General features: G+C 35.9%; 3 protein-coding genes and 1 long non-coding RNA gene across 6 annotated transcripts; 2 read left to right on the top strand and 2 right to left on the bottom strand.

The window, feature by feature from the left end:
* Nucleotides 1–3,093: 3,093 nt before the first annotated feature.
* Nucleotides 3,094–6,707, bottom strand: LOC113730671 (heme A synthase COX15-like). Of its 3 annotated transcripts, none has more exons than XM_027255519.2 (7): nucleotides 6,343–6,706; nucleotides 5,436–5,734; nucleotides 4,890–5,115; nucleotides 4,559–4,804; nucleotides 4,328–4,438; nucleotides 3,539–3,670; nucleotides 3,094–3,397 (listed from the first exon to the last, which is right to left on the bottom strand). In XM_027255519.2, the coding sequence occupies exons 1-7, from the start codon at nucleotides 6,583–6,585 to the stop codon at nucleotides 3,224–3,226; spliced, it is 1,431 nt and encodes a 476-aa protein (XP_027111320.1). In that variant the 5' UTR covers nucleotides 6,586–6,706; the 3' UTR covers nucleotides 3,094–3,223. The 3 variants fall into 3 exon arrangements, 2 of the variants coding, with proteins under 2 accessions (XP_027111320.1, XP_027111321.1); XR_011840169.1 differs by having other exon boundaries at nucleotides 3,260–3,397; nucleotides 3,539–3,666; nucleotides 6,343–6,707; XM_027255520.2 differs by lacking the exons at nucleotides 3,094–3,397; nucleotides 3,539–3,670 and adding an exon at nucleotides 3,762–4,194 and having other exon boundaries at nucleotides 6,343–6,707.
* A 1,337-nt stretch (nucleotides 6,708–8,044) lies between these two features.
* On the top strand, nucleotides 8,045–10,298 carry LOC113730669 (protein trichome birefringence-like 36). Its single transcript, XM_027255517.2, has 5 exons — nucleotides 8,045–8,483; nucleotides 8,665–8,836; nucleotides 8,963–9,144; nucleotides 9,249–9,407; nucleotides 9,791–10,298. The coding sequence occupies exons 1-5, from the start codon at nucleotides 8,143–8,145 to the stop codon at nucleotides 10,086–10,088; spliced, it is 1,152 nt and encodes a 383-aa protein (XP_027111318.1). The 5' UTR covers nucleotides 8,045–8,142; the 3' UTR covers nucleotides 10,089–10,298.
* A 1,159-nt stretch (nucleotides 10,299–11,457) lies between these two features.
* Nucleotides 11,458–12,835, bottom strand: LOC113730670 (germin-like protein subfamily 3 member 2). The gene has a single exon (XM_027255518.2). The coding sequence runs from the start codon at nucleotides 12,462–12,464 to the stop codon at nucleotides 11,805–11,807; it is 660 nt and encodes a 219-aa protein (XP_027111319.1). The 5' UTR covers nucleotides 12,465–12,835; the 3' UTR covers nucleotides 11,458–11,804.
* Nucleotides 12,836–14,434: 1,599 nt separating this feature from the next.
* LOC140037182 (uncharacterized) lies at nucleotides 14,435–15,041 on the top strand. Its single transcript, XR_011841109.1, has 2 exons — nucleotides 14,435–14,649; nucleotides 14,781–15,041. It is a non-coding gene; the product is annotated as an uncharacterized lncRNA (long non-coding RNA).
* Nucleotides 15,042–20,032: the final 4,991 nt, after the last annotated feature.

Here is a 20,032-nt window from a genome sequence, read left to right as displayed (position 1 = left end):
TAAGAAAAATCGGATCGGATATCCTATTTTTCGGATCGGATTCATCGGATTTTTGAACCGACGGATTTTTTTGTCCACCCCTAAATAATACTACTCGCTTGAACTCGAGCATCTTCCTTGTATGTCGAGTCGAGCTCGAGTATGGCGATACTCGAACTCGACTCGATTCGATTACATCCCTAATAATAAATGCACATGCAAATTATAGATTAGACACAAAATTTTATCAACGATTTATTTTATCCAAACACATATTGAAAACCTTGGGTTAAATCGTTCAAGTCAATTAAGAGTCTGGCTAGTAGATCATCTTGGCACAAAATGGTAGACTCTATTACTTTTACGACCAGAAAATGTGACAAATAAATAATTTGATAATTTACACAACAAAGATACATCAAATAAGTTGATCCTCATACGACAAGATCAGTCAAAGCAAAACTTGCATTTTCATTCAGGGCAGCTGCCCCTTGAAATCGAGATTAGTGAAATTACTGCAGTACAAATATATTTCACCATTTCGTGTTATCAAATATTCTTCTTTTTTATTTTTTGCCTTTTCATTTTTATATTGCACAATAATTTTATATTTATAAAATTATAGTTTACATTAAAAATTACTTTTTATACTTAACTACCCACTATCATATTTATTTTTACCTTTATTCTTATAACAATCCACTACCAAATAATAATTTATTTGTATATTTTATTTAGGTAAATATCAATTTTCTATATATTTTATAAAAATATAAAACCAAGTCTTATACATAATAATTTCAACGATTATTTTTCAAATATTTGGAAAATGCATCTTCTTGTAAATTGAATGAGTTTTTTTTTATCTAAAAACTTTTTTTAGGATTTAACATAAAATAAAAATAATTGATTTAGCAAATCTATCTGAACCTTTTTCTTACGTTTCAACTTTAAAAAAAAATTTAACCAAAAAGGCTACTGGGCGTAATCAGCCCGACAGCATAAGTTTTTAAATATAATACCCTGGTTCACCAGTATGCTAATTTATTATTCAAATTTCTTGCCGTGATGATTTCATTGCTCTTTACATCCATATCAAACATTATTTTAACGATTGGAGACAGCCTGCAGCTTTGTAGGCAAATTTCCACTGGCTGCCGGGCTTAGAAGGCAAATTTCCACTGGTAAGCCCGGCAACCGACAACCTGCAGCATTTTTTTCAAAATTTCCGGTAGCTATCGAGCAAGTCAGCCCGACAACCAAACTTAAAAAAAAAAAAATTCTTTTGCCTACTGGGCTGACTTAGTTTTATACTACTATATTGTCAGAACAACATTGTTCCGACTTTTTTTTTTTCCGGCAATAATCAGCTCAATTAGCCAAAAAAGATGCATACTTATTTCGGTTGGGAGTTCAGTGAAAGAAAAGAAAAGAAATATCTTTCTCTTATTTAAGAGTTAGAGAGATATGGAAAGAAAAGATTTTATGAGAATATAACTTTACGTATTTGCCCTTTCAATTTTTAAATTAAAGTCCAAATATTAGCTTTCTTGTTCCAATAAATAGAATATTTGGGCAAGACAAATTTCTAAAATAATTGCATGTGCATTCCCACAAGATGAATAATAATAAGTTGAGTTCCCAAATGGTGTAAGACATTTTTTATACGTTTCATGATTATTAGCCCTATCTACAAAAGGCTCATCATCTGTGATCAGGTGATCAGATTTGGGGGCTGATCCCATGGATGATAAAACTCCTAGAGGCATCAGTTTTTGTGAAGTTGTTTGGATTGTTGATCTACAACATGGAAACTGGAATCCATGAGAAATGGAAGTTCTTGCTGGATCATTTTACAATTTGAAGCTTACATAGGCAAATAAACATACAGATTGTATGCATTCAAATTTCATATTCATGTATCACCACTGGAGCTTACATGTACCATAACCATGCAAGATATAATCACAAATCAATAATATAAAAATCAAGAGTTCATTGACAAGAATTTTATGATAAAAAATGAACAAAAAATTTAGAATACAAACAATAACAATCTACACAAAAAAAATGCTTTTTTCATAATTCTCTAGAGAAGATTGAGCAAAGAAAGAAAAAAGAGATTGAGTTAAAGAAATACCTTTTGTTATTGAATTGCGGGTGAAGAACAAAAGAAAGCCAAGTGAACTCAACTAGTTGGAAGTATAGAAAGTATAGAACTCAGAAAGCTTTGTATCGGTGCTTTTACAAATTAACTTTAGGATATATCGGAAATAATGAAGTTTTGTATCAACTTTTGAAGGACAAAATTGTCATATTAAAAATATCTTTTGGCGCCCAACAAGTTTTCATCCTTTTCTTCCCAATTTTAGGCGGAAAAATTTTCACCAATTAGAGGAAGTCCCATCCGTTTATTTCGTTTATCTTTCGTCCTTGTTAAAACTCTCAAAGGAATGAAACTTTCTCTCGGGATACTTTCTTTTCTGTCATTTTCTCTCGATGCTAATGAAGCCTAAATTTGAATCAACGGACGTATAATTTGAGGGCTGCAATGGTTATTAGGGGTCTCCAGGCTTGATCCGAGAATGTTAAATCTATTTTACCACCCAATTCAATGTTCATTTCTAACTATTAAAAAAAAATTTTAATTATTTTTTTATAACCTCTAAGGTTTCATATCACTCCGTAAGAATTAATCCACACAATTGATGAGAACTTATAATTTTTTTGCACCCGAAATTTTTTTATCTTACTTTGAAGACAAACTTGTAAATTTCATTGGATATAAAACTTCGAGCTATTTCTAATTCCTGGCTTATTACCAACTATGCTACATTTTGATGCCAAAAATAAACATTTACGTATGATCAAATGAAAATCACTGCAAGCCCCCTACGAGTGGTCCGACTAGTTCCGTAACCTGGTAATTACCAGCAAGTCTCGTGATTGATCCCTATGTGTTACTTTGATGCGTATCCTTGGAACAAAACTGAAAGGTTGGAATACTTCTAAGTGGAAAAAAAAATGAAAAACATTGCACGAAGGACCACAATGGTTCTAAAATAATAAGCATTCCCACTGATGACAGAAATTGCAGATGCAAGAGAGACACCATTTTGCACCAAATCTTTCTTCCATACAACAGCTACATTCAGAACTCTCATTTGCAATTTCTTTTTAAGTAATCTAACTATCGGATGCCGAAAATAATCCGCCATCTAATACACATTATCTTGATGATCATCTAGGTGACTGTTTTTACAACAGGAGGCAGAGTCTTCAGAAGTGACATTGAAGGCCGACGTACGGTGTGATTGAGCAGAAGCATCAGACTTAGAAGCGTTAGAGCTCCAGCTTGATGAGCTGTGCCAAGTGACACAGGTACATATGACAGAAGAGTTGATACCCCCAAAGTGACCTGCCGATGGAGCAAAATTTATTTAACAGATAAATTTAAATCATTCATGCGCGTCTGACAAAGGCAATCAAGCCAAGGAATTGGCCAGACAATTGTGATAAAGCTCGCCAACGAGGATTGCTAGAACTTAGCAGGACACACCTGGAGAGCAGCCATGCCTACTATACTTCCGATCAAGGAGCGTATGGCCGGATGCAGGTCCAGTTTCCGAGTTGAGAACCATAAGCCACCAATTGCTGCTAAAGTCGTAGTGGCAAGTATACGATGATCTAGCTATTAAAGAAATCGAGTCTTGTTATTAGAAAATTTTGCATACCAGCACAAAATATGGATTCTAACAGAGATGAGATTTCATATTTGCATCTGGTCAGAGAACTAAAGTTAGTTGCTTTCCATCTTTCAAGAACATAAGCATTAGAGAGCCAAGTTTGTCATACAGTGAATTGAGACAAATATCACACACAGTAAATGCTTATGCAGCCAGGCCATAAAACTTCGAGATTTTTAAACCTACATTCCCTGAAAGTTTTCTCATAGCATCTTGACCACAGTAAATCCGACTTTGTATCTTCCATCTACAGTCATTATCAATGTCAATGTACCAGGTTGAGTACTTGATTCACACTTCTATTTCTGTCCTGATGATCCCAAAGGAGAAGGTCAACATTATCTGAGAACCATCTCTTCAATGTGCTAAATTTTGCTAGAAGAAAAAGAAAAAGAAAATAAATGTAACATCAAATGTCCAACCTTTTCTCGTGTCAGTGTCCACATCATTTCATTTCATAAGTAGATTCCTACAATAAAACTATTGATAATAAACAAAGACAGCACACTTCCTAATGATAATAAATAAAGTTCACCAATTCATCTGGAATCCAATAATATTTCAGCAAATGTGAAGTCTGACTAGAAACTAAGAGAGGTTACCTGCACAGTTGATGTATTCTCAAAGAAGTTCCGCAGAAGAGGCTTCATATTGAAAATATCTTCTGGAACCCATGTATCACCCATCTTTGGAAAAGTGTTAAAGGCACGACCCTATTGATTTTAGGTGCAGCCACAAGTTAAAATGAATATATTTCTGACTCATAAAATACAGAGCTTGTCCTTTGATTATTGGCAAACATATCAAGTTTCAAAGAAGCAATAGGTACATACAGCATCATTTCCTGCAACAAATGCTCCTGAGACAGCAGTGATTCCGACAAGGATGCTCACAGGGAAGGCAAGTCGCTTAACTTTTGCAGCACCCTTAACCCAAGCTACTGACTCAGCAGGAGGTTCAGGCATAACAACTGAAAGAGCAGTCCAGAAGAGCCCACTGTAAATTACAAATGCTGAAGTAAGATGGGCCGCTAGGCGGTAAGGGCTGACTCTTGGTTGAGCATATTCCGATGCAGGGTCCTATAAAGGAAAAGAAATTAGACCTTTTTGAATAGATATGTGTCAGATATTAATCATTGCAAGTAGAAAACCCAGTTCTTGATACCTCTAAACCACTTTTAACCATCCACCAACCTATTAGTCCCTGCCCGGCACCAAGAGCAAATAACCCAGATAATCTAAGTCCAAGTTGTAGAGTAATATAACCCTTGCGAAGAAAGTAAGAGAATGGCAGAGCAAACATGATACCCAATGCTCTTCCCCACATTCGATGTGCATACTCCATCCAATAAATGAATTTGAAATCATCAATACTCATCCCTTTGTTTACACTGCAACAAAACAAAACTAAGAAATGCAGCGAAAAGTGCTCCCAAGTGAACATGACTAACAAATATTGTGACTGACATAAAAATTACTATCATGTTTAATGATCAGTAGAGACCTAATCAACAAACAAAGAGCACAGAAAATTCATCAAGACACGAAATACCCTATGAGAATATCATATGCAGCAAATAAATAAATAAATATCAGCACAAAATGCACCAGGAGTTCCAAAAAGTTAATATTGTAAACATGACTGATTCTTGCAAAAGTAAAACAACAAATAATTTGAACTACAATTGCATAAAATGCTACTTCAACTGACCGTTTATATTCAGGTGACTGTTTATATTTCTCAAATTCAACTAGCCAATCTTCATCTGTTAGAGGAGGAAGCCTCCCAGTGAATTTCCAGTCAGTCATTGAAAGCCCCGATCTGGTTAATCGTGTCATACCGCCAAGCACCACCATACTGAAGACCCAAGCAGCAGATCCAAAAAGCCATATCCCAACCAACTTCTGGGCACGAGGCCCAGCAGTTACAAGAAGCCTCAAACCATCCTTCTTTTTTGTAGACGCAGCTGCTGCAGTGGATAAATTCCTAAAGGATGGTCTGCAGAAACCCTGAAACCAGAAAGCTGGGTTAGCAACCATGATCATTAGAACAAAATGCTAATAAAGTCCATTGCCTTGTCCATGAAACGAAAGTACAAGATCAAACCTAATTATAGCATCTAAGTTAAGATCTTCTACCCATTAATCAAGCCAAATTTCCCAGTTTTCAAACTTACAATTGAGATTTTAACAGCATCCTATCCCAAAGGTATTAAAGACCAAAGCAACAAACAGATCAAGATATGGCTAAAACCTGCAGTATTTCCATGTTGCTTCCTATCAATATGACTAAGAATTGAAACAGTTCATATCAAATTTGAAGAAAAAATGCCATTTTCTTTTTTTCACAAAAAATCCACTGCTTCTAGTTGTCTACTAACAATCTTAACATTAAGCCGCCACCAAATTCGAACAAAGGGATGATCTTTAATCAAAAGCTAAACATGCTAAACCCATTATACCAAAAAAATATTCGGAATAGACATTTCTGTTTGTCTATAAAATACCAAAAAAAAAAGGAAGGAAAAGAAAATGAAAAAGGGCAATAAACATTTATGTTGGTCTATAAGATACAAAAATAAGCTGATTACACTTGAGAAGAGGAACAAGAAATGAACCTTATGATTAGGATAATGACGACGAAATGCTTTGAATCCCAAGTTACTCAAGCTTCTGATAATGCTGGTTTGGCTTGCAGGAATAAGATTAGAAGAAAAAGAAGAGTAAGTTTTTGAGTGGATCAGCAAGGAGGGCTCATTGGAAATGCAAACCCCTGATGTTGATAATCTTGAATTTGAGGAAATTTGATTAACTATGTTTTTAGTTTTTCTGAAAACTGAGATAAGTCTGCTCTCCATCATGTTTTCTCCACCCTGTTAGATTATATTTCTTTTTCTCACTTCGTTCTGTTCAGAGGATTTGAATCTAATGGGGTTTTAGGGAGTTTGGTGTTTTGAGTTACAGAAAAGTCTCGAGGTGAGGGTTTAAGCCTTTATGGCTTTTATTGTACATGACCGCTCTCTGAACCGCGACCGGGGAATTTTGAGCAATAGACAAGGTCCAGAAGGGCAAAGAATGAAGTAGGCCTGCTGATTATGGAGCAATGGGGAATTGGCCCGACGACAGAATAAACTCTGAGAACCCAAAAAAATCGTCCAAAAAACAGAATTTGACCATGACGCAGGTCCAGTGTGAGTCCTTTCGCTTTTGAGAAAAATTGTAACAAGGTCTGACCCAAAAAAAAAAACAAAAGGAAGAAAAACAGCAACCGAGTAAAACAGTCTATTATTACTAGGTATCGGGTGCGTTTGATAAAACTGAAATTTAAAATTTAAATTATAAAATCTGAATTTATTAAATTATTGAATTGTTAAATATTAAATCTAATACATTTAAGTGTATATTACATTCAATGACAAGCAAATAATTTATCACTTAATTTTGAGAATAAGTTTTGCCTAAAAAATCCGTGCTAGTTAATTAATTCAAATGTTCAATTTTTGATTATTAACTTATTTGAATATGTTAAAATTTTAACCCATTAAATTTAATTACTGAATTGAATTATCAAACAGAGCCTTAATTATTTTATTTTTTAAAGAAAAATATTTGAATGGGTTCGATCAGATATCTCCACAAATCAATGCATGCTTTTCGAGATCATGGACCCTTATAGGTGTTTTGACAAATCGTACACTAGCAACCAACACAGCGCTCACATCTGACATCACAACCTTAGTTGTTACTCTTAGAAGAAAATGCTTACAATCAATACTCGTTAGTCCTAACTCCTAATCTCATATACTCGTACCATCATAAGCATCCCCCTATCCTTACAACATAGCTCTAAACCTTGCCTCAAAGTGACATTAAAGATCAATCTATCAGGTAAATAAGTGGCCTTAAGAGCCTGAAATTACGGAGTTACGGTTGCCAACAGCAAGTTCAGTTTCAAACTTCCGATCAACAATCCCCTAGATGAAGAACTTTTATTTTGCTTTGTTTTGATTCTTCTTCCTGGAATTAGGTAGTGCGGAAGCAATGATGATTGAACCATGCATTACAAACTTTTGTACTGAGTTTTGTCATAGTAGAAGCGAAAGAACCAACGTGGCCAGCCCTTTAAATGATTTGTACCCAGGGGAAAAGGCAAAGTTATAGTAGTACCATCTTTAATTACCACTACAGAGACTTCTATCTAATGAGTAAAAAGTACATTTGCATGGTCCATTGCTCCATATCCCAGCGCAAGTCAAGGCGAGATGGAACTAACAGTACTCACTTTAGTCTACCCTAATTAAATTTAAAGGCCTCCCACTTACAAATTTACTTCACAACACTGGAGCTCAGCTGATAGGGTAGCTTCCCAGTTGCTCTCCAAGGCTTAAACTTAACAAGTTCAGTTCCACTGGTTGCAGATGGGAGCCAAGGCTAAGATCAGTTGGCCATTAATGTGGCTTTTGTTCTTGTGCTTTTTCCTACTGAATTTGTCTGATGGTGAATCTTCAAGGTATGAGCAAGAGGAGCTGTCGTGGCTGGCTGACAATGACGACGAAATTAACATGATTCAAGGCAGGCATGCCTCGATCAGGAGATGTGATTTAACCTCTGGAAAATGGGTTTATGATCAAACTTATCCGCTTTATGATCCAAGCACTTGCCCCTACCTTAGCACTGCAGTTAAATGTCAGAAGAACGGACGCCCTGATTCTGATTATGAAAAGTGGAGGTGGAAGCCAGACGGTTGTACGATTCCAAGGTACCTCAATTACCTTCAAATAAGCGCATCATTTTTCAGTGCATTAGTATTCTCCTTTGGGGATTATCTATTCTGGGAAATCTTCTTCTTCTTCTTCTTTTTTTTAGACATAAAATGCATGATTGCATGCCGTGATATGAGTATGTATGTCTTTGCTCCATTGAGTGGTCCGGTGATGCAGGTTTGATGCATTGGAATTTCTGGGGAGAATGAGAAGGAAGAGAATAATGCTTGTAGGTGATTCCATAATGAGGAACCAATGGGAGTCTCTTGTCTGTTTAGTCCAATCTGTTATTCCAACTGCTCGAAAAATGGTCACTTATCATGGTCCTGCCATGGCATTCCAAGCATTGGTAAGGAGAGAAATTTAGAAAGCTTCTATATGGTTAGATGAAAGCCTCTGTTTTTAACAGTGGAATGGGAATGGTACTCTCAAATATTGTAGGTGCATGATCGGTTTAATTGTTGAATTTTGACAGGATTATGAGACATCGATTGAGTTTTGTTGGGCTCCATTTCTCGTGGAACTGAAGAAGGAAACAGCAGGCAAAAGAATACTGCATCTAGACTTGATAGAAGAGAATGCGAAGTACTGGAGAGGAGTTGATGTTCTTGTTTTTGATTCAGCCCATTGGTGGACTCATTCTGATCAATATAGTTCGTAAGACAGAATCTTCTTGTCCCACTTCTACAAGATTAATAAAATGTTTGCATTCATAGCATCATTCCTTTGTTGTTCTATCCTATAAAGTAACTAAATTGCAGGTGGGACTTCCTCGCGGATGGAAACAATGCATATACGAATATGAACCCAATGGTTGCATATGAGAAAGGACTCACTACATGGGCTAAGTGGATAGACTTGAATCTTGATCCTCGCAGAAGTCGAGTCTTTTTCAGGAGCATGTCTCCGAGGCATAACAGGTAATCAACCAGAATTTCATCCTTTGTAAAATGTAACACTCCAACTCTCCAACATTATTAACTTCAATATTACTCTTTCTGTATAACCAGACTAGAGATTGAATGGGTTCCATGGTAAGTCGACAGTTTATGAACCTCAAAAAAAAAAAAATGACACAGATTTAGTGTTTTATTAGTTCCTGACTAGGTTTGACCAATGTAGTTGCCTTCTAAGCTTTTGGATTGTCTCAGACTGAACCTTGAATCAGTCCTTAATCAGGCATGCCAAATTCCATACCAGTTTAACAATGCTAATATTGCAATCTCTAACAGAGCTTTCCACATGCTGATTTAGATTGAAGTATATATAGGTTATTAATCATCAGGGATTCATTTATTGGCAGGGACAACGGCTGGAAATGTTATAATCAGAAGGAACCTCTTCAATACTTCAGTCACCCTCATGTCCCTCCACAATTACCTGTATTAAGAGGGGTGCTACGAAGGATGAGATTTCCAGTATATCTGCAGGATATTACTACATTGTCAGCACTTAGAAGAGACGGCCATCCATCTGTTTATGGGAGATCCATAGGCCAAGAAGAGAAACAGCACGTCAAAGGGTATACCTCTGATTGTAGCCATTGGTGCCTCCCTGGAGTTCCTGATACCTGGAATGAAATGTTAAATGTTCTACTATGAACATAAAATCTGAAGCAATTTATGTTCTAGAACTATGTAAAGGTGGATTGCTCAGATTATTAGTGTCAGTTGTGGTGGTACTTCATCATTTCTCAGTATCATGCGGTTTCTCGAGCAATTCCTATGTTATATAAGTATCCTATATAGATTGGAGTGTCTGACATCAGAGTTGTGACTTTGTGGTAGAAAAGTATGCTTATTCATTGGTCAGTTCTTCGTTTTGGTGCAACATCCTTAATCATTTTAGTTAATTTGCATTGGTTGAATATGCCCGTTGGTAACTAGTAACATCAGAAATTATGCAAGTTCGTCTGAAAAGCGATCAACTCCTGCGACATTTTGTTCTTTTGCGCAATATTTCTGCATCAAATGTCAAGAGATGCTCCTAAAAGGTGTAAGATTTCTGCACCAGCTAAAGGATTAGTGATTTGTTATTAGTTTAATCATGATAGACTACAAATGTTCCAAACATGGTCCAAAATTCCCCTCAATTAGGGAAAGAGAAATGATCATGAAGCTTTACAGCTCACCCTTCCAACAAATCATGGTGCCTTCTGTCTCCCAAGCAATATCATATGCGCGCCAAGCTTGTTCTTCTTTGCTTTAGTGAAATGATGATCTCTTATGTTTTAGCTGCAACAAAGGAATTCCAGAAAAAGTACAAACTCAACCCTTTAACTGCCTATAAATCAACTTCTTCACTGCTTTCGCTCGTTTTTGAGTATCAGGTACTGTCAAATCAGTTTCTCTTGACCTTCATCCGTGCAATACTGCAGCTTGTACAAGTAATACTAATCTAGGGAAGAGGGGCAGGAACGGTTTCCTGGCAGTTCACGGCCAAGATTTGGCCAAAAAAAATTGTAAGGTCCAGATTTCATCTTGTACCTCATTTTTAACAACATGCGTGGGACTCATAAAATTTTATTCTAGAGTTACACATTGTTGAAAATAAATTACACCGTATGCAAATAGAGTTACGCCATGTACAAAATACACGTTCCTGACCCGGCTCCCTAATCTAGTATCAAAATTGTCGTGAAGATATGTATAAACTATAACCACTAAACTCTGATATTCTGTAAGCTGCAAAGAAATTCGTGATCCTGTACCTTTGAACATGGGTCATCATTCATGTAGCGCTGGACTTCTTTGTGGCTCGTTTTTCCAGGAGAACGTGTTCTTTTGCTTTATCAAAGTGTTAGTTGAGGTAGTTGAAGGTTGAAATCTTTTTTGACTGAGGAGTTCTATATTCATCATCATATTAATCTTTTTGGAGACATTGTCTCTTCTAGAATCATAGTTTATCTACACTTGAAGGATGTGGACTATATCAAATCTATGTCAGATTGGTCAAATGACAAATCCAGACTGGAATCAAATAGACAACATTGGATTCCAATTCAGAACCACATTAACATCATATTGCAATTACAGTACTATAGCATAGCCAAATAGGTATGTGTATATAGCTCTACCCCAGTACAGATTCTAGACTTTCTAGTTCTGTGAATTAGTAGAAAACAAGAACTCGTAAGGTATAGCCAACAATAGTGAATGAGATGTGTTGCTATAAGAAGTTTAACTGAAAACTCCTGATACATTATTATTTTCATTGATACCATACATTTGATGCCTATAATCCACACAAGTTGCAGCTCAAGTTTCTGCTAAAACTGATTTAAAGAATTGTAACCTGATACAACAAAAGCCAGGAGATTAAGATGGAGTAGGAGAGAGGCCTCCTTGGAATTGAAAGTGCTTCCTCAATTTAGCGAGCTCCTTGGAATTGAATCCAAAAGCCTTCAGCAAAAGCTCATCTTTAATTTCAGATCCAAAAATAGCAGCTGGAATTTTCACCAACCCTGGATTCTGACTGTCAAAACTTCCTAGTATCGTAGCTGGTGAATCTCCAACATTCATCTGAAAGTGTACAAGACCCCTTGGAAAGACCATCACCTCACCCTTCTCAAGCACTCTAGCAAAAACTCTGTTTTTTGTGTCAATAAACCCGGAATAAATCTTTCCCTCCAGCACAAATCCAACCTCAGTAGCTCTTGGATGATAGTGCGGGACATTAACCCCACCAGCAGCAAAATCAGCACGTACAAATGACATCCCCAGTGTGTTTAATCCAGGAAAAACAGTTGAGCTAACTGGAGTGGCTGCAAAACCAGTTTTCTTGAAATCGCCAGGGCTTTTTATGCCTGCATATACAAAATCTTCAACTGTGACCAATGTTGAGTTTTTGCAAGAAAGGGCATCGGATGAAAGATTTGTTCTTGGTACGCAAAAATCATCGACTGGATCAGGATCTGAAGATGAAACTGCATGAATATGGATGAGAATTACTAAGAAAGCTGTCACCTTGGAAACCATGGTTAGTGTCTTTATCAATGAAAGAAATGGGCGAAGACTGGACTTTTAAAGAGCTGGCGGCTCTGAAACAAATTATTGCATATATACTGCCAAACAGCCCAGCAATCAACAATATTTGACCAAATGACTACACCAGAAGAATTGTGATTAGCACCAGATGTTACCACTTCCTTTTCAATTTAATTTTTCACCAACCTTTGACTTAAAATGAAATCATTCTTCAACCTAAAATGAATGACGCTCGTTCTCTCTACCAACTTAGCTATCACAACATCACAAAGTAGTATGTGTTGACTTCACCAAAATATATAATATATTCACATTGCATTAAGCATTCTGCTTCATGGAGTAGCTTGCTTTGGGATGAAGATAAAGAGGAGTAGTTTCTCCTCTCTTCTTTTTGTTGTTCAGTAATTAAAGGTGAAGTAGTTAGCTCCCACATGACTGCATTCGAAAGTATGGTCATGCTAATATTTCATTCTTTTCAATACACTTTATTGCTTTAAATTGCTTGCCTTCGTGGACCAAATACATAAAGTGTAAGGATCCTGTGTAGAAAACAATAATGCAGGGAATTGAATTATTACCTAGTTTTATTCTTATATTCAGACTTCAAAGACAAGTGAAGATAATAATGTCATCCAACATCTCAAGCTTAAGGACCACTAGGCAAAGCCCAAATCATGATTCTTATTTCTTGGCCACCTACACATGAATAGAGAGCGCTGAATGGTCACTTTTACAATTTCCTGGGGTACCATCTTTTTACTTTGGGAGCTACTTTGAAACGAGCTTTTTTTCTTGTGGGATGACATTGGCAAAAGATTCAGCAAACTTCAACATGCACCAATCAGTACTCACCCGATTCTTATTGGCAATAACATGCAAACGAAAAGCAATTTCTGCGAAGATCAATCATCTAAATTCAGTAAAATTTTCTTTAGACTTGTAAGTTCCTATAAGATGATGCAAAATTGTGGAGCTGAATGCAAAGTCAATCTTCATCAATACAAGTAGTGTGCTGCTCCATGTTTGAGAGTGGTGGATGAAGGCGAGTGGTCACCGAACCACGACTTTGAAGTGGGGCATTTGAAGGCGTGGAATTGTATGTTGTCAAAGCATTGTCCCTCCAACTTTTGACATCTTAAAGCGTAGGCTTTCTCATTGCGTTAAGTGCTCCTTCAAAATGGGGCATTTTAAGGGTGTGTTACCGAATACTCCTATTATAATACTCCTATCAAGCTTTAAAATAATTCGTTTTAAGTGTAAAAATCTTAGGTTTGTTAGGATAGCCCAGTTTTTTCCCCCAAAAAAAAATATATAAAAATTGCTTGCATTATAAAAAATTGAACATTTTTCAATTAGTTTTTTTTTATCTTTCATACCATATTTTTATTACATATATATCACAATACAAAAAGTGCAATATTGTTATTTCAAATTTTTTTTCAAATAATAATATTCTATAAAAACAAATCCAAAAGTTTTTATTGGCTTTTCAAGTAAGGCATTTAATTCTCGTGGTTAAAATGTGTATTTCAAACCACTAGGACGAAGAGTAACATTCACAAGCAAAATGCAAAACAAAATAGTATGTTTCCTTTTCTCCTTCTAGTAAAACAAACAATCAAATTTAGTCAAACAATTCGTATTTATAAACTCTAACATTATGAAGAATAAATCTTATATACAATGATGGTATGTACACTATGACCGTTAGATCGATGACATATATATAAAAGTTAAATTTCAAATTCAAAAATTTACATAGTTGTCATTTACACTGTTAATGTAAAAAAGATTAATCCTAATATATAAATTTCTTACCAATCTTGCAATTGAAATATGAGGGACTAAAATAGGACTCTCTAGATACGTAAAGGACCTGTTTAGCAAATTGTCAATATAAGGGACTAATAAAGGAACGCACTCGTCAGCGCTAGCTGAGTCTTTACTCTTGAGTAGTTTGACCGGTTTAGTAGACACTTGTCAAAGTTCAGACGAACCCGAGTAGCCGCTGGTGAAGATGCTGGGGTTTAGTGCAGCTGTTGCCTCTCCTTCCCCTGTCTCGACTGACGCAGCCTATTTAGCCACGGTCCTCACCGTCCCTCGCGCTCCACGCGCCGTCGCTGCTCTTCCTCTCTTCGTTCAAATAACAAATACCAGCTCTCCTTCCAACCTGGAGGTATTCAACACTAGCATTCAACAGTTCTCCGAATTCTATCCCTTTTTTTTTCCTGCTTTTGCTTTTTAGTCCATTAGCGACATTGTTACTGTTGAAAACTATATTAATGCTCTGTGGTTGGCTGGTTGTAGTATCTGTCTTCGTCGACGACGTCGTTAAGGTCCAATAGTTGTTCTTCAGTTAAAGCCATGGCTGAAGCTGGAGCTCTTTCAGCACCCACGACACCCGCGCGTAGTACTTTTTTACCGCTCTCATGTGCTCAGCCTTTTTTCCGTATTCCCTCATGTTGAATCCTTAAATTGTTGAATAGAGCAATTACTTGATCTTTTCATGGTAATGGAGGCAAATACTTAAGAATTGAAAATGGAAAGAAGAATTTGAGGATGGTTAATGAGTTCGAAATTGCTATTTACTAGGCCTGTTGCACTAACTATCAAGAATTATGTAAAAAGTTTTATTTTTACAAGTGTTTATGAGACGCCCCCACTTCTCCCAAGGGCGAACCAAGGGTATCCACGGAACGCCTGCCCAACTCTCGTCAGGGCTCGAGACAAATCGATTCAAGCTTAACAATATATAACAATTTATACTAGTCTAATAAGGAAAAGTCGCTTCCATAATCAAATATCCAAATCTTGCACCACAAGTTCAGAATACATCAGTTACCCAATTCTTACATCAGGATTCAACAGATACATCAATTTCTAAATATATACAATATCCAAAAGTTGTCTAGATAAATACATCCAATATGCCAAATCAAAAGTGCATCAAGTTTCAAAATACAACAATTATAAGTCGACTAAATAATTATAACCAAGGTACTAATCAAAAGAGTAATCTAGTCGATTTTTCTCCAAAATCTTTCCATCCGGTCCTGTTAAGGAAAATAAATCTAACGGGGTGAGCGAATGCTCGTGAGGCCAAGAAACACACATGCAAGCACGTATTCCAAATAACAACAACAAATACACAGTAAGTAAAGCTATAAAGTTCGAATAATTTACATTTCTAGTAAGAAAAGTAGACAGAAATAATTCAAGAATACTGTAACTCTCAGGAGCTAAATTCCACGTAGTCGAGCCATGGTCTTGATCAAATTCCATGTTGACACTCCGTCAACCACAAAGTATCAAATCCTATAAATACACCACTTTTTTCGAATCCCGTCACTGTTACACCCCCTTACCAGGCCAGCTCATCAAAGTTTTGATAATACTCGAGTATATCATGGCAATACTGCGCTAGTAATGCCGAGCAAGATCTCTCCAATAGATCATACTCTATGAATATCTCATGGTTTGCTAAGCTTACCGACCAAGCCAATGCTGGCTCGATTTGCAAAGTAACCAACGAGTTTGGGCGTCCCCCGAATCCGAATACGAATATAAGTCAATGAGCAACGCTCAAATCGACGATTTCGACTAGGAATCACAAATACGAATCATATGTACGAATCATATGTACGAATCATATCCACATCACTACATACAAGTCGAATATGAATTCACATAGTAAAATTCGAATATAATTTCATTTGAAAGAGAACGAGTGCGATAACGTACACACTCGTCTCTAAATTTTCAAATTCAAATAACGGATAAGAAGCAGTAAACACTTAACAACAAATTCATGCACTTGACACTCACCGAGTGATTCAAGTGGCAAGTTCAAATGATGGTTTAGGCGTCTCCCGTGAAATCCTCTGGAAGGTCCTCTTGAGCGCTTGAGTATTTAATAATAAACTATCACTTATAAACCCCAATTAATAAGGAAGATTGCACTCTTGTACAATCTAAGAAAATTTCACGAGAATGAGCCTTAATTATTCGTAAATTGAGGCTCAAAAGTGGAGTTTTAAAACACAAGCAAAATCTGATTTACATCCTTAAAATCGAGTGTAAAACGATCAAGTGATATTAAAAGGGAAAAGAAAGTTTGAAAAACTCCATTTCCTTTAAGTTAGAAATTTTCAAATTTGTTACACTTAATTTGAAAAATCGTATCTCATTCTTTAGACTTCCGAAATTGAAAAATTTGGTACCGTTGGAAACCACTTCCAAAGTACTAAAAATTTCTAGAATACACTTTTCTATGATTCCAAATGGAAGGTATCCAAAATTTGGCTCAAAGTTGCTGTTCTGGGGCATTGAAGACAGGTTTAGGTTGATTTTTGGGCAACTTTGAAAATTCGAAAAAATTCACTTGATCTGAACTAATCTCTGAAATTTGGAACTCTATTAAAGTTGCAATCCAAGTTTAAAACAAAACAAACGGAACAAGATTCGGAGTTTTGAGCACCAAGATATGGTAGGTCAAAATTACTAAAATTTCCTTGTTAATCAAGGGTTTTTCAAACTCAAATAATGAACTTTGGAAGTTTAGTTGAGCAGCGAAACGGAGTCGGAATGGTACCAAATTTAGCAGTATAATACTACCATATAGGGACTATTTCTCTGCCAATTTTCACAAAAAATATGTACGAAAAGTTGGTTAATTAAACCACTAAAGTCCCAAAAAGTTTCTCGGTAAATCTGCCTTGGACTTCCGTTTTTCCGTTTTCAAAACGTTTGGCCAATAAAATACCTCAAACACGGTTCATTCTAGTAGGTAATGTCTAAAATATGTCCAAGGTATATTTGATAGGTGATTTACACTAAGAAGTTTAGGATATCAAGTCCCAAATAATTGTTAGTTTCAAATCTGTCCAAATGCATGGTATTCTTTCACAAGACCAGATTCGAATTTTGATCATAAATCATTCAATTTAACTCGAAATTGAACATGGTTAGTGGAGTTGGAAAACATATTCATAAAGCTATAATTTCTCAGAAGAAACCATTTTCAAAATCCGTCCATAACTAGCTCACATTTGAGTATCAAGTTGTAGTTCATGTTCTGCCCTGTAGTGAACCAACGAAACAGGACAGAAATTTTTAAACGGATGGTTTGGCTCACTCGACTGGAACCAGAATGTGCATTTTATACCAAATGAAAGCTGGAAATGTCTAATTTTCAGTACCGCAAACGGCACTCGATTCCGACATCGGAGCGATGAATTATAGCCAAAACAAGATGACTGTCTGGGTAGTGACGGGAATCATTTTTCAGTTTCTAAACTTTGGAAATCACTTCATTTAACCAACCAAATCATGTTATTTTTCTATGAAACTTTTTACACAATCAACATAACATGTAAACAATATAAACAAGCTATTAGATCTTCAAAATTTCACACTAAAGTGCTCGAACAAAGCAGGGGCAAAATGGTCACTTTTGGTCAATGCACCATACTTAAGTTTCTATCAACAACCCAACATTAATCCACTAGTTTAAGCACTAAATAAACATTATTACCATCAAAACACCACAAATCAGTCCATATATCCAAGGTGGGAGTTCATAGAGCCCACACAACAATTTTCCATCACAAACAAGCTACTCATAAACATGCAAGGGCTTAAACGTGCATTACTACTTCCATGAAGCAAGATTTGGAGAGTTGATCGGGCTCACCTTCTTAGATGCACAAGGACAGAATTTTTGATCCCCTCTTGGTCCACGAAATTCGTGAAAACAGCCCCTCTTTCTTAGCTAGATACAAACTCCAAGGGTTAAGCTATGTGTAGTTTAATTTTTGTGTGATTTGGTGATGTTTTTGTGCAAGAAATGAAGAGGAAAAATTTAGAAGCTTAGAGTTGTTCTTCCTTCCTCCTTGGCCGCTGGAATGAGAGAGGAAAATGAGAGTGTAGAGAGTGTTGTAGCTTCTTGAGGAAACTTGAGAATTTGTGGCCAAGATTTGTCCTAAAAGTCAACTCTCTCTCTCGCGCGCACGCGCGCTTTTTGTGTTCGATTCCTCTCAAGTTTATTTCACTAGTACACTAAACCTCTAATGCATTTCCAATCATATCATCATTATTCACTCTTAGTAGTTCCAAAATAATGGTCTAAAGGCTCTCAATTAAATGCGCACGCGAAAACGCGTACTTCCGATTTATACGTGATAGAGTAAAATTTCTAAAAAATTCTTATAACGATAATATTGCTAACTAATAATTGAGCACTTAAACATAAAAATACTTATTTTGAGACTAACATACAAGTTTCCAATTTTCCAAACTTATTGTATTCTCGAATCAATTATTTACTCCAAATCGCGTATTCACTATTTTCACTTAACAAGCCTTCGAAAATTAAATTTTGAAACGAGCCACTCTAAAAATATAAGTAAGTCATAGATCAATATAATTAGGTCTCAAGAGGTTAGAAAATAATATTTGAAGCAAATGGCCAAATAAATAATTAAATGAGCTCGAAATAAAAATTTAATATAAGAAAATTTGTGAGTCCTTACAGTTTATGTGTCATTTATACCTAACTCCAGTATTTTGTACTAAAATGTAGCAAGTTAATCTAATTTGAGATGAATATCTAACAGCTAACATGCTAGCTGTTCTTTTTATATTTTTAGTTTCCCTGTATTTAATTGATTGAGATCTTTGTTTTCATAGGGAGGAAGCTCGCTTTGATTTCGCTACCAGATAAAACGGATGTGGCTGTTCTTGGCTGTGGACTTCAGGAACTGGGGTAAGTTAAGTTAATATTTCACATTTGAAAGTTTACATTTGAACTAGACTTCAGGAACTGGTGATGAAAGATGTCATTTAATTGATTGAGATCTTTGTTTTCATAGGAAGGAAGCCCGCTTTGATTTCGTTACCAGATAAAACGGATGTGGCTGTTCTTGGCCGTGGACTTCAAGAACTGGGGTAAGTTAAGTTAATATTTCACATTTGAAAGTTTACATTTGAACTAGACTTTAGGAACTGGTGATGAAAGATGTCATTTAATTGATTGAGATCTTTGTTTTCATAGGGAGGAAGCCCGCTTTGATTTCGCTACCAGATAAAACGGATGTGGCTGTTCTTGGCCGTGGACTTCAGGAACTGGGGTAAGTTAAGTTAATATTTCACATTTGAAAGTTTACATTTGAACTAGACTTCAGGAACTGGTGATGAAAGATGTCATGTGGGTAGTTGTAATTAATTTGATAGAAAATTCAATGTAAGACAACAAAAATGGTTGGAATTGGGAGAAAAATATATATCCCTCATAAGGTGATTACTATAAAAATATTTTAATGATACAAGGTTGAGATCATTACAAAAAATATGATTTTAGGAGATGTTAGTAATATTTTTGAAACATTAAAAATGTAAGTGATATTAACAAAAATCTTAGGAAGTTTCTAAAATTATCTATAACCAAAAGGGTGAAATATACCTTTTGCAAGTTTGAGGGATAAAAATTATACACTTAATAATTGGAGAGCTAAAGGTATATAAACTAGATAATTTGTGGACTATCCAAATTTTTTGCCTTT

The sequence above is a fragment of the Coffea arabica genome, chromosome 2e, assembly GCF_036785885.1.
Source record: "Coffea arabica cultivar ET-39 chromosome 2e, Coffea Arabica ET-39 HiFi, whole genome shotgun sequence".
In the NCBI taxonomy this organism is placed as follows: domain Eukaryota; kingdom Viridiplantae; phylum Streptophyta; class Magnoliopsida; order Gentianales; family Rubiaceae; genus Coffea; species Coffea arabica.
The sequence above is the reverse complement of the archived record's forward strand: the minus strand, read 5'-3'. Positions and strand labels throughout refer to the sequence as shown.